We start from the raw sequence: 13,033 nt of genomic DNA on the forward strand, positions 1-13,033 counted from the left end.
CAACTCCCAGAGCTCACCCGTTGCTTCCCTCAGTCCAGGTCAGCCACACGCCCATCTCTGCCCAGTAACGCCCCAGGGAACAAAGGCAAGAAAAAACACACACCGAGAGCCACACAAACACCGAGAGCCACACAAACACCGAGAGCCACACACACACCGAGAGCCACACACACACCGAGAGCCACACACACACACAGAGCCACACACACACACAGAGCCACACACACACACAGAGAGCCACACACACAGAGACCCACACACACACAGACCCACACACACACAGAGCCACACACACACACGCACAAACACACAGAGACACACACAGAGCCACTCACAGAGAGACACACACACAGACACACACACACACACAGAGCCACACACACAGAGCTCCCACACACACTGAGCCAGACACACACACAAAGAGCCACACACACACAAAGAGCCACACACACACACAGAGCCACACACACACACAGAGCCACGCACACACACACACAGAGCCACACACACCCACTCACAGAGCCACACACACACAGAGCCACACACACACAGAGCCAGACACACACACAGAGCCAGACACACACACAGAGCCAGACACCCCCCCCCCCCACACACACAGAGCCAGACACACACACAGAGCCAGACACACACACAGAGCCAGACACACACACAGAGCCAGACACACACACAGAGCCAGACACACACACAGAGCCAGACACACACACAGAGCCAGACACACACACAGAGCCAGACACACACACAGAGCCAGACACACACACACAGAGCCACACACACACACACAGCACCACACACACACACACACAGCGCGCCACACACACACACACACAGCGCGCCACACACACACAGAGCCACACACACAGGCACACACACAGCCACACACAGAGCCACATACACACACCCTCACCCCGGGGACTCTCCTTATTTACAAATGGGTTATTCGAGGCCCCCGCCAACTCCCAGAGCTCACCAGTTGCTTCCCTCAGTTCAGGTCAGCCACACGCCCATCTCTGCCCAGTAACGCCCCAGGGAACAGAGGCAAGAAAAGCAAGCACTACCAGGGAACGGAGGCAAGAAAAAACGAGCACAAGCAGGGAACAGATGCAAGAAAAAAAACGAACACAAGCAGGGAACAGAGGCAAGAAGAGACGATCACAAGCAGGGAACAGAGGCAAGAAAAAACGATCACAAGCTGGGAACAGAGCCAAGAACAAGACGTAGTGCACACTTTACACCCTGCAATGCGGCGCAGTCCTTTGAAACCCTTTGTTGCAGTAACTAATAATAAAGGCAAGCATCGCACAAGGCACTGGATTCGGGAACCCCCAACGAGCCCTTCTTCAGAGGGCTACAAAGCAGTCTGAGGGCAGCACACAGCTGCGCTTGTAAAGATCACACGCCGCGGGATGCTCTGACTGAGTCCGACTACGGGAGAGCACACACTGTAAACAAGGAACACGTGCATGGGGCTTTGGGTCGTGCAACTTCTCTGTCAGAGCTGTGAGTGTTACACTGCATTCTGGTACTTGCAGTTCAGGGTTTTAGAGGATTATAAATCAAAACTGCCAGTGCCAGACTCAAAGTAAACTCATCAGCCTCCACGGGTGCGCGGCCAGACTGCTGACACGGTGGGCACTTGGGCCGGTAACTAGTAACCAGGCAGCATTCACACAGGTTGCCACATCCAAGCCTGGGCGGCCCTGCTGGCGCTGCGCCCTGGCAGACGGCCATGCTGCCCTCTGCATGGCCTGCAACCATGACACAGGGAAAGGTCGTGAAGCGCGCCGCCAGCCCTCCCTCCCTCCCAAGCCTTTCTTGCCTAATCAGGGCGAGCGAGCTTCAAACCACTCCCCCCGCCAGCAGCCGGCCCCTTTCTTCTATGTGAAGCCCGGGCTGCTGGCTCCGAGGCCTGGCGGTGGAGGAGGGAGCAGGAGGGTATGCAGGGGACGTCGGAGGGCCCGGACCGAGAATCCCGAGCGCCCGCCAGCCAGCAGCAGCAGCACCGAGGTGAAGCGCCCCCCTACCTGTGCCAAGACATCGCCGGGTCCGTGGAGCGCCCGCGGGGCACCGATCAGGGAGATCCCAGACTGCGGCAGGCTTCGCCGGCCTCCAGGGGCTGCCGTCCCAGACTGGCACGGACGCCCGTGTAGGGGCACGGAGAGGGGCTAAAAATAGAGCATTGAGCAAGGGCCGAGCACGAGGCAAAGTTTAGCAGAAAGCAGTTTCCACCATGCAGAAGAGACTCATGGCCGAGGCGCGTCGGCCGAGCAGCCCCCACTGAGGGAGGGGGACGGAGGGGGAGGCACCGTGAGTCAGCACATCTCCGCACCTAGGGGAGAGCCGACGAGGGGCTCCAGCTCTGATCGGTTTCAGACCAAATTCTCCATTTCAAGTCTGAACCGCGACCCTGCCAGCTCAGCCCATGCAGGCGGCGGCTCCTCCCGCTGTCCAATGGCTGGGGCAGCCAGGGTAGGGAAGAGGGAGATAGCCGAGGGGTGAGGAGGTCGGGAGGAGCACAGAAGGGGCAGGGAGAGAGTCCGAGGGAAAGAGAAGAGGTGGGAAGAGACGGAGCAGGAGGAGGACACCAGGGGAGGGATCGTGAAGACAAGCGTTCGCCATTTGCATTTAAGCCCTGTCCTTTTCAGACATAGGGGCGTGTTTTTTCCTGATGACGTCACAGAGAGGAAGGGCAGCAAAAAACACGCCCCTCAATCCGAAACGGACGGGGCTTAAAGTGAAAGACACAGCTCTTCTCCAATGGCTGGCAGCCGTTTAGGAAGCCAGCCAATGGAGAAGAGCTAGCTCGTTTACCTCCGTACTAGAAAACATAAAATCTCGGCAGCGAGACTGCACAAGCACAGCCTACGCTAGCCGAGACCTAATAAAATACTGCTGTTTTGTTATAAAAGTGAGTATTTGGCTGGACAATTACTTATTGCTTATGCTGCTGTGCGCAGTTGTGAGCCCGTATTTACAAATCTGTATTGACAGCCTGCTACATTCCCCTCAAACCCCGCCTTTCCAAAGGGAGCTTTGGACTGCTCGGAGCATACTAACCCTGAAAGTCAAGTACAGAAAGGGTACTTGACCCAGATGCCCAGAATCCATAGCAGGTCGGGCCTGAGACATCAGGAGTAAAAGGCTTCAACCCCCACGGTTGGTCCCAGTAGCTCCTGCGTGTTCATGTTAAAGATTTCGAACCTAACTTTTAGAGTGGCTTTGCAGCTTGTGGGTGCAACCCCAGAAATCCACCATAAATGTACCGCAGCACCTCTGCCAAGAGTCGCTGTTTGCAGGTCACAGGAAACTACACTTTCCAACATAATAACAAACCTAAATGTACTTTTCATTATGCCAGAGATCATAAGGAGGAGTAATATTAGTACCTCAGTGATGGTTGAGAGCTGCTCTCACAAGGTCAGAATTCATTTATGTATTGAAACCATCAGCACTCTGTTGAAGGTCTTAAACGGTGGACATTATGTACAAACATTTCATGGCAGAAAAATGTATTTTATGTTCTATCTTTGACACTTCCTGGAATGATGATTTAGTTTTCCATGTTTTATTTTGGAGATTTGTTATTGCAGTTTCCGAAACAAGGGATTGGTTGTAAAACATCTGTAAGCGCGCAGTATCAGAGGCCTACTCCGATATCATATCATATTTTATAACTGTGAAGAACATGTACACAAGTTTCTCTTACTTTCTAAAGTATGCGCTCTTTTCACAGGAACGTGGATCTGTTTGTTGGCGCTCCTCTATTTTTGGATCGAGGTTCCGATGGCAAACTTCAAGAAGTTGGACAAGTCAGTGTGTATCTCCAGCAAAGCGCTGGGCCCGTTATAAAGCTGAATGGATTTGAGATCTTTGCAAGATTCGGCAGTTGCATTGCACCTCTTGGGGACCTTGACAGAGATGGCTTTAATGGTAAGATTATTTATAATAGCTCATGTACTTTAATGCAAAAGGAAATATTAACGTACAGTGCATTTTAAATATTCTCATATAAAAAACACAATGGGCTTATATGCATAAAGTGTTTTGAAATTCAGGTTAATTCAATGAGGTTTTTGGTGCTTCTTGGCTATTATTCCCGTTAACGCTTTGTAGTTTTGCTCTGGTTGTTTTTAATGTTTTTATTATTTGCTATTTCCCATTTTCAATTCCATTTCAAACAAATATATTCTTCAGTCGTTCAGGTTGGCTTCATAACGGTCTCACAGGGTCGAGCACAATGTACAAATATCACATTCTTTTATCGAAAAATAAATAACGGTATAGCTTAAACTATATTTACCAAGTATTAACCAAATGTAACTTGAATAGTTTGAACTGACTGTTTATATGGATTAATGTGCATAGGCCATAAATCAAATTATATTCCACTTGTTATTCATTGGGCTCACGATTTCGGTAGTCTTCAGAGATACCCTTACCATTCCACCAAAAAAGAACCTCCCTGTAGTTTTTAATCTTCTTCTCATCTTGTGGGCCGGGGGATAAAATATAAATTAAGCTTAAACTCATAATCGTTCTTCAGGTCATACACACATTATTTTCGGATTCTTTCATCAGCTTCTGAACAGCAACCCACCTATTTCCTGAGGAGCACTATGAAAATTGTTAGCTTCATACTACAGTCATGTTTCTTTACTTGCAGAGATTGATGACAACTTTCTTCATATAATGCGCAAGTACTTTTTACTATTTTGTTGCCTATGAACAAAGTGCAACATATAAAGTGAATGGCAATTCACAGTTTTCAAGTTGATACACTTTGCAATCAACTATCCAGCAGAGGTCCCACTCCTAATAGCTCACTAGTTGGTTATCCATGATGAAGGCTAATTACACATCTCACTAGATCATGCAACCAAATCACAGCGTGGTATAGAAACTGGTTGTGAACAACACGCTTAGTTCAGTTCTTAATCGGAGAATGATATGGGGTGAATGGAATGACTAGATTTGCCAAAGCTCTGCTGGTACACATCAGATTATTTGCCTTTATTTTTTTACCTGCCAGCGAGTGCTCTGTGTTTTACATACTCTGGCCGCAGAGGCACAAATAGAGATCATTTAGAAAGGTGTTAGGTGTACTCACCAGAAATGTAACCTTTTGCTTCAGGTTGTAACAGAACAGTCCTCCACTATTGACATTCTGGCTCTCTGAATTGTGCATTCTTTCCTTCTGTAGTATATCCCCTTCCCATGCATCTGTCCCTTTCCCCACTCCACCCAGTACCACAGCATTCGCTCATGGTCACTGCTTCTCCCCCCACTAGTGAACCTCAGATACTCGTCACATTGCCAAATTTCTTCTATTTAGCGTCCGCCCCTGTCTCAATGTCTCTACCCTTGGTATCCATCTCCTACATAACAGTGTAGCAGCCTGCCTCCATATTAACACCCTCTTCCTTTCTGGAGTCACAGGTCCTACTCCCAGTGGCATAGATTCCACATCTGTTTCCAAAAAACTCATAGCAGCTATCCCCCATGCACTTGTACAGCATCCACTGCAAAGTGGTGCATCAAATCAACAAGTCGATCTTCTTTTTCCTACCTGCAATATATTTCTATCCCAAGAGTAGGAAAGCAGCTATGCACACATGATCTATTCTCATGCAGTAGATAACACACAGATTGTAATCGTGGCCACTGGAATTATGCGATTGTACGGCTGCTGCATTTTTCGCAAAATGAAAGATTAGATGCATATACTACATAATTCATCATTTGCTGCATAGTCTGCCGATCTAAAATACACAGGCAGTTTTGCTTTCAACTCACACTATTCAAAAGTTACTAAAAAGCGACAGCACATGCTACAGTGCAACGGAAGGCCCTTTGCAAAGGTTTACTGATCATCTTCCTTTGCTTATTGCTATATGTGGGTGTTAAGCAGGTACTAATGAGGTGCAACCAATGCACAGGAAGTGTTAAAAGTTAAAAAATGTCAAACTAGCGAAGTAATACTGTTCCAAAATGTGCCGCATTACGCCTCATAATTTGCCCTTTCTTTCTGCATCATTTAGTCAACCTTGCTGCATAGTTCCAGAGGCTCTGATTATAATCTATGCCCAACAGGTGCATGTCCAGGGTTTTGTATTGGTTGGATGTATTTTAAAACGCCTAGGAGAATAGCCTGATAGAATACTTGCCACTAGGTTTATTAGGAACTGCCAGTTAAAGATGAAGTTTAATGAAAGTTGCTGTAATTAAATGTAAAATATATATGTTTAATATTCAGAATCTATACCAAACGCCTGAGTTCTGCTGTTCAAATTAGTCAGTTGTACGCAAAATGTTTTATGCGTGGCCCCATGATTACGGCAATGCATAGGTCACATAGTAATGTTGCCAGTCTTGGTGAATGCAGTTATGGTACAATAGACAAAAGACACAACCAGCATTGTTAAGTTATTAATTAGAACTGCAAACAGTCTTTAAGGGTCTTGTCCTTGACGCTTTATTTACAGATGTTGCCATTGGGGCACCGTATGGTGGTGATAACAAGAAAGGAATAGTTTACATCTACAATGGAAGAGCAGCAGGCTTGAATAACATGCCATCTCAAACCATTGAAGGGCAATGGGCATCATCAACCATGCCACCTAGCTTCGGCTATTCGTTGAAAGGAGGGTCTGATGTGGACCAAAATGGATATCCAGGTACTTCATCAATCAGAACGTTTGCAAGAAATTGTATAGACTTTGTAATTCTTTTGCGCTTCCATAAGTTAAATTTATGTATGCTTGAACTCTCTCCCAGTGGAAGAGCACTCACGATCAAGGAAGGTAATGGGACGGCTTGCTGGCTGAAGGGCATTGTTGGGCAGGGTGGTCGATCTGATTGTAGCTCAATGTTAACATCTATAAGGGTTGTTCTTAAACACTGACAAGGGCACTCGAGATGTTTTGGGCTTGATCAGGTTTGCTCAGCTTGTTGTACTTGTCAAGGGGAAACAACACTAAGACCTTAGTTCTAAACCTTACATGGAGGAGACTAGGTTCCCATTGTCAACCATTTCAGTGTTTAATAATAGTGATTATAAACATGTATAATGCAGTTTTTATGAAGATAAAAAATCTGCATGTTTGTGAGTCTTTCTTTTAACGTGGTTTTTATGATTGTATTTTGTGCATTTGAAAAGTTAATCAAAACCAACATGTCATGGACTCTTCCTTTTAACATTTTTTATGCAATGATTAAAGAAAACACAAGAGGGCCTTGCACTCCAGCTGAAGAGCATAGAGCTCTATCAAGGGTCATGGATTAGTTGGAAGGGGAAGGAAGGGGTTGGTTTCAATCCTTGTAGCACCCCACCACATACAAAAATGTTTGCTGGTGCTTCTGCCTCTTTAGGGGAACCACAATCATGAAGATATGCCATTTTAAAATGCTCTAGGGCATTGAGGGCTTTCCTTCATTGAAGCAGTGAATAATAAACGTGTGGCTCCTTCTATTCATTTATTATTATTTTGGGTGTCCCGATGCCCACATGGGACACCCAGGTCTTTTTTTCAGTTTTTGGGGGGTCGCAGAGGGAGCCTCAGGACCCACGTGGCTCGCCAGCTAGCATGACCGCACTCATCGGGTGTGCCGGCAGTTTATTTATTTTTGTAATGCTCTGGAGGAAGGCACGTGTCCCTCCTCCCGAGCCTTTATAGCCCTTGGAATCCCATACCAAGGATTGTTTTATTTAATTAAGGGGAGGAGGCGTGCAGCCCCACTCACTGAGCCGCTATGGGTCCTGGGGAGCACATCCCCTGGGGTTTTTTTTAATGGAAGGAGGGCATGTGGCCTCTCTCCCGAGTCTGTAGGTACCCAGGGACTCCATCTCCTGGGGCAGATACATATTTAAAGGGGGCCTGTGTTTCCCCCTCCCCGAGCCAATACTGGCACGGGACTCCATCCCCTGGGGCTTTTTCTTTTTTACGTGGAGAGGGCATGTGGCCCTCCCTCCCTGAACCACTCGTGCCCCAGGGCCCCCATCCCGGGGTCCTAAAGTGGAGCCCCAGTTCCCAACCTTGGCACCCACAGCACACACAGTTTGGGGCTGCTGGGGGAGTCCAGGCCTCCCGCAGCCCTGCTGACTCACCACATGCACCTATCCTGGATGGATCAGGAGCAGGCATTGCTCCTACCCGGGCAGAAGCAGGTATTTTTCACTGCTTCTGCTAGGCCAGAGGAATCTGAGTTTTCCTGTCTGCAAGAACGCAAGCAGGGAAAACCATATCTGCTCCCACCCGGCAGGAGCCTTTTTCAAGCTCCTGTCAGGTGGGAGCAGATTTGCCTTTCCTGACCATTTTCACATTAAGCAAGGGCATTCATCCTGCAAACCAGATAAACATTTGGTTGTATAAATTCCTTGTTTTCAGATTTCCTGCCATAGTAGATTCAAGTGTTTGCTTTTTTCAAGTAGTCTCCAATGCTTCTGAACACCTATCCAATCCCAGTGCTGCTATGCACAGCTTCAACCCAACACTTGGGGCCTTCCCATCCAATTTTCACCATTGAGCAAGGCACAAGCACAATTGCAGGATCATGAAAGAAAGTTGAAAGGATTTGTAAAGCGCTCTGTTACCAAGCGGTTTCCTGGCGCTGAGGGATTGACAGGCGGGGAAGAGGGAAGCACCAGGAAATTACTGTAGGGAAAAGGCTTGGGCAAACAGGTGGGTTTTGAGTACTTTACGAAAGTGCTGGTAAATGGTAATAGACCTGATGGTCAAAGGGAGGCTATTCCAGAAACGGGGGGCAAGAATGGAGAACCTAGTGCCACCCACTCTGGACTTTCGAAAGCCGGGGACACTGAGGAGCACCTTGGTTGAAGAACGGAGGTTGCGGCAAGGGAGATACGGGGTAATCATGGAGTTTATGTAGACTGAGGCTGTGCGGGCGCGGGCCATAAAGACCATGCAACCCATCTTGAAGAGAGTTCTCTGTAAGATGGGAAGCCAATGAAGGGACTTAAGTAAGGGGGTGATATGATGGAACTTAGGGAGGCGGTGGATGAGACGAGCGGCCTGAATCTGGATGTACTGAAGGCGCCGCAGTTCGTAGGCAGGAATGCCCACGTACAGGCAGTTCCCGTAGTCCAAACAGGAGAGAATCATTGCCAGGACAATAAGTTTGAGGGCATCAAGGGAAAAAAAACAGGAAATCTTACAAATAATTCTGAGGGACAGAAAGCAGGACGAAACAGAGCTGATCTGAGGACACATGGAGAGGTCCTGGCTGATTTTGATTCCCAAGGTTTTAACTGAGACGGAAGAAACCCGGGGAGAACCAAAGGTGGAGGGCCAAAAGGTAGGGGTCCAAGGGCTGGTAGAGCCACCAGTCAGGACCAACTCCGTTTTGTCCGGATTAAGTTTAAGATGATTTTGATTCATCCAATCAGAAATAAAAATAAGTGTAGTTTGAAATCTAAGGTGGGAATCTGGGGAGGAAGAGAGATCGAAAACAAGCTGGAGGTCATCTGCATAAGTGAATACAGAGACCTCCATATTAAGCAAAGAAGCAATGAGGGGGTTGATGTAAAGATTGAAAAGAAGAGGGGAAAGGGAAGAGCCTTGGGGGACCCCACAGGGCACCAAGCGGGTAGGGGCGGTAAAGCCCGAGAGTTGGACCGCCTGCGTCCGGCCTTGAAGAAATGAGGCGAGCCAAGTGAGACCGGTCCCTCGGATGCCTGCTGCTCTGACACGGTCGAGAAGAATGGAATGGTCGACCGTGTCGAAAGCAGCGGACAGATCGAGAAGCACCAAGGATCATCGTTGACGTCTCAGTGGGTCTTTGGAACATCTATTCTGTAACTTTAAAAAGTTTTCATGTGAAATACAGATAAGTGTTCATTATCTAAAAGTTGTGTAAAAATTTGCTTTTTAAACATACTTTTCTTTAGTTCAGCACTCAGTGAAACATCTTACCAAATTTTTGAATGTAGATCTCATCACTGAGCTACTACATGCTTCCTCTATGTAGTCTAATCGTGACAATACAGTTACATTTCCTCCACTGCCTGCTGCTTTAGTTACGAAGTGCTTATCCTCCTGCAGGGTTTTTGCTATTCGATTTGTTTTTGTTACTAGTGGCTACTGCTTCTCCTTATTTTCTTGAAGTCTTTTTTTACGGCATCCTGAAAGATGGCTGTGGCATCAGTACTTGATTTCAGCATGTAATTGGAATTCTCTTCAATTTACTTAGTTGCCTGCATTAAAACGTAAGGAAAGCTCCTTCTTGTGTTTCTCCTTTCCTATCTGGCATAATTTACTTAATAATACGAGGGCGTCTAATGTCTTGCATCGCCAAATTCCCTGATTTCTGTATTGGCGGTTGCCATTTCAACTAATGGTTCTCTTTCAGCAATACTGCAATTTTCTTTCCTCCAATGTAAGCTTCCTTATCAATTAGAATAGGTTGATCCTAGAATGCACACAGTCCCATCTCCTCTTTCCAGACAATGTAAGCCCTAGTTTTAATATGATCTCTTCATATGTGAGGAAGTGATTCAAGAGTTTGAGAATGGCCAATTCTTTCATTTTCGTGTTGTCATCCATCATTCCCTGTTTGTTTTTTCACGGTCTAGTTCAGGTCTATTTCCTTCTCCGTTTTAATGTACGCTGGCACTGTACCCTTTATGTTTTCTCTTTGGCCTTGGATTGATGTATCTCACCTCTTGCTCCAGGTTGAACCCTATCCTAAAAGAGTTTATGGGGTTGTTCTCTTGCATTTATTACTTACTTGCTGTCAACAGTTCATATTCCGTGCTTATGCCAGTGCTTCCCCCTGATGTTGTGGGATCTGGATTCTTGTTGTCTGATAATATATTCCTGAAGACTTCCTTCCTTCCGGAGACAATCAAACCTACTGGCAAATATGTATACATGACCCCGGTCTTAAGCTTGTTTATCTCTCATACAATTTTGTTTTTGTTTTTATTTCCTCCTTTTATTTGACTACTATCTGCTCCATTCATGTTTTAAATGTGTATAAATGCTCCTGATATTCCTCTCTTCTTTGAGTTGGGCTATCACTCTAAGAATTTCATTTCTAACCCAGACTGCATATTTTGTAGTGTCTCCATCCAACTAAATCAGCATGTTCTGACCATGGGGTCTAAGATTTGGAATTATGTGGCATGGCGTAGGCAGGGTCCCCATACCAACAAGATGGTGCAGCTAGGATTCATTTGATGAGCCTGGTTGTTAGTGATTGATGAGTGTGTATGTCTGTCTCATTAGGCTGATGGAGATTCCATGTGGTCTGCCTGTTTGGAAAGTTTTCTGATGAGTGAGTTAAACTGAGAGGAGATTTATTGAGAAGGGTCTCAGAACGGCTGCAGTCTCCAGTTACTTTGAAGAATTCCTGCTTGCTGGATGGGCTTTCCTTAGGAATGAGACCTTTTCCAAGGAGAGTTAGCCCAACCATCAGCTGTCCATGTGACCAAGAGATCCATGAGCCCCAGGGTGGATGATGTCCCAATGAAGACCATGCCTCTACTCCTCCTTTAGACTGGAGTGGCCTCAGCCCAGTTGGTAAAAACTGAGAAGAGGTACAGTAAAGTGGCAAAACACTTTACCACTGCTTTGGATGATCAACCCTCTATGTGGGTTTGAATTCTTTGTTGAGTTGGATGCAGCCTCTAGAGTGGGCAGACACCCAACCAGTAACATAGGGATCCTACACGAAGACTCTTATAGCCCTTATTGATTAGAGTATCTGCTGAGAGTAGAGAGAGGGATAGCTTCAATGTAGATAAATCCTTTGCAACAACACTATCCTATCATGCTGACCTACACATCTGTTGAGAATGTGCTAATGGAAGGGTTGTGTATGATACAATTAGTCCATGAATTAAATATGATGCAAGAAATTTGACCATTTTACTCCTATTCTTATAACACTACCATAGCTTCCTGTTGTATCAAGAGCACAATTTAAGACAGTCTGCTTCACTTACAAAGTTTTACACACCTCTGTTCCCTATCGAAAATCTCTTCCTGTCCATGAGGTCTGTGTATTCAGTCAAAGAGGAGCGACGTATGAAACAGCCCTTCTCTCGCTGGCAGACCTACTTCCTGCAGCACTACGTACCTATCTATGTCTTGAAACTTTTAAAAAAGAACTTCAAAGCCTCCAGCTCTGAAGACACATTTTCTACTCCAATATTGCCCAACTATCACTTTACCACAGTTTGACCCCTTTGGCACCTCTCCATATTGCTGTCCCAACCTTCAGAATGTGCTCCTAGAGTTCCAGCCCTTGCGTGTCACTTATTTGTTGCTCTCTGATGACTATTTCCAATGTCAGCCTTTTCCTCCATTTATACTCATGGGCCCTATGTTTATCCCTTTTTTGGAAAACTTTGCTTTATATTTTTATTTGTTGTATTTTTTTCCTCAATGTCTGGTGTTGAAAACGATCACGTTTTTATCATTTGCATTTGACTATATTGCCTTGTCAGCACTCTGAAGCCCTTTGGCCAATTTCATGCGATATAAACTTGAATAAATGAATAAAACTGACTCGAATAAAATGTAAGAAGGCTTACTTAAAGCATTTCAGGCCAATATGTATGTGCTGAAGCAAAGCAACAATACTGCACTTCTGAGTAATGTTTATGGGCATGTGCACCAGCTGTTCTGCTTTATTAACTATTCCTTTATTATGTTTTATGTTAGATTTGCTCGTTGGTGTTTTTGGCGCTGACAAAGCTGTTTTATATAGGTAAGAGTCCTAATGAAATTCTGGTTGATAAACATAGCAACCCGAGGATTTTAAGCATATGAAGCTCAAATTAAATTGCATTTGGTTTCCTGAAAATAACAAAAATATGGTCTCCTTATGTTTGCTTAGGTCAAGGTCGGTTATCAACGTGAATGCAGCTTTAGAGGTGTCTCCTTCAGTCTTAAATCCAGACAATAAGCTATGCTCTCTTCCAGATGGAACCAAAGTGTCTTGGTAAGTGTTATGTTGAATAATCAATTTTTGTTATTTGGCTGAATGGAACAAG

General features: G+C 45.9%; 1 protein-coding gene across 1 annotated transcript in view; it reads left to right on the forward strand.

Annotated features, from left to right (window-relative positions):
* Positions 1-13,033, forward strand: part of ITGAV (integrin subunit alpha V) — a 372,076-nt gene that overhangs the window by 190,359 nt on the left and 168,684 nt on the right. The window contains exons 12-15 of the mRNA XM_086955459.1: positions 3,752-3,948; positions 6,501-6,692; positions 12,702-12,747; positions 12,877-12,981. Coding sequence (XP_086811585.1) covers positions 3,752-3,948; positions 6,501-6,692; positions 12,702-12,747; positions 12,877-12,981 — 540 coding nt within the window. The remainder of the gene's footprint in view (positions 1-3,751; positions 3,949-6,500; positions 6,693-12,701; positions 12,748-12,876; positions 12,982-13,033) is intronic.

This window comes from Lissotriton vulgaris, chromosome 2_1, assembly GCF_964263255.1.
Source record: "Lissotriton vulgaris chromosome 2_1, aLisVul1.2, whole genome shotgun sequence".
In the NCBI taxonomy this organism is placed as follows: Eukaryota; Metazoa; Chordata; class Amphibia; order Caudata; family Salamandridae; genus Lissotriton; species Lissotriton vulgaris.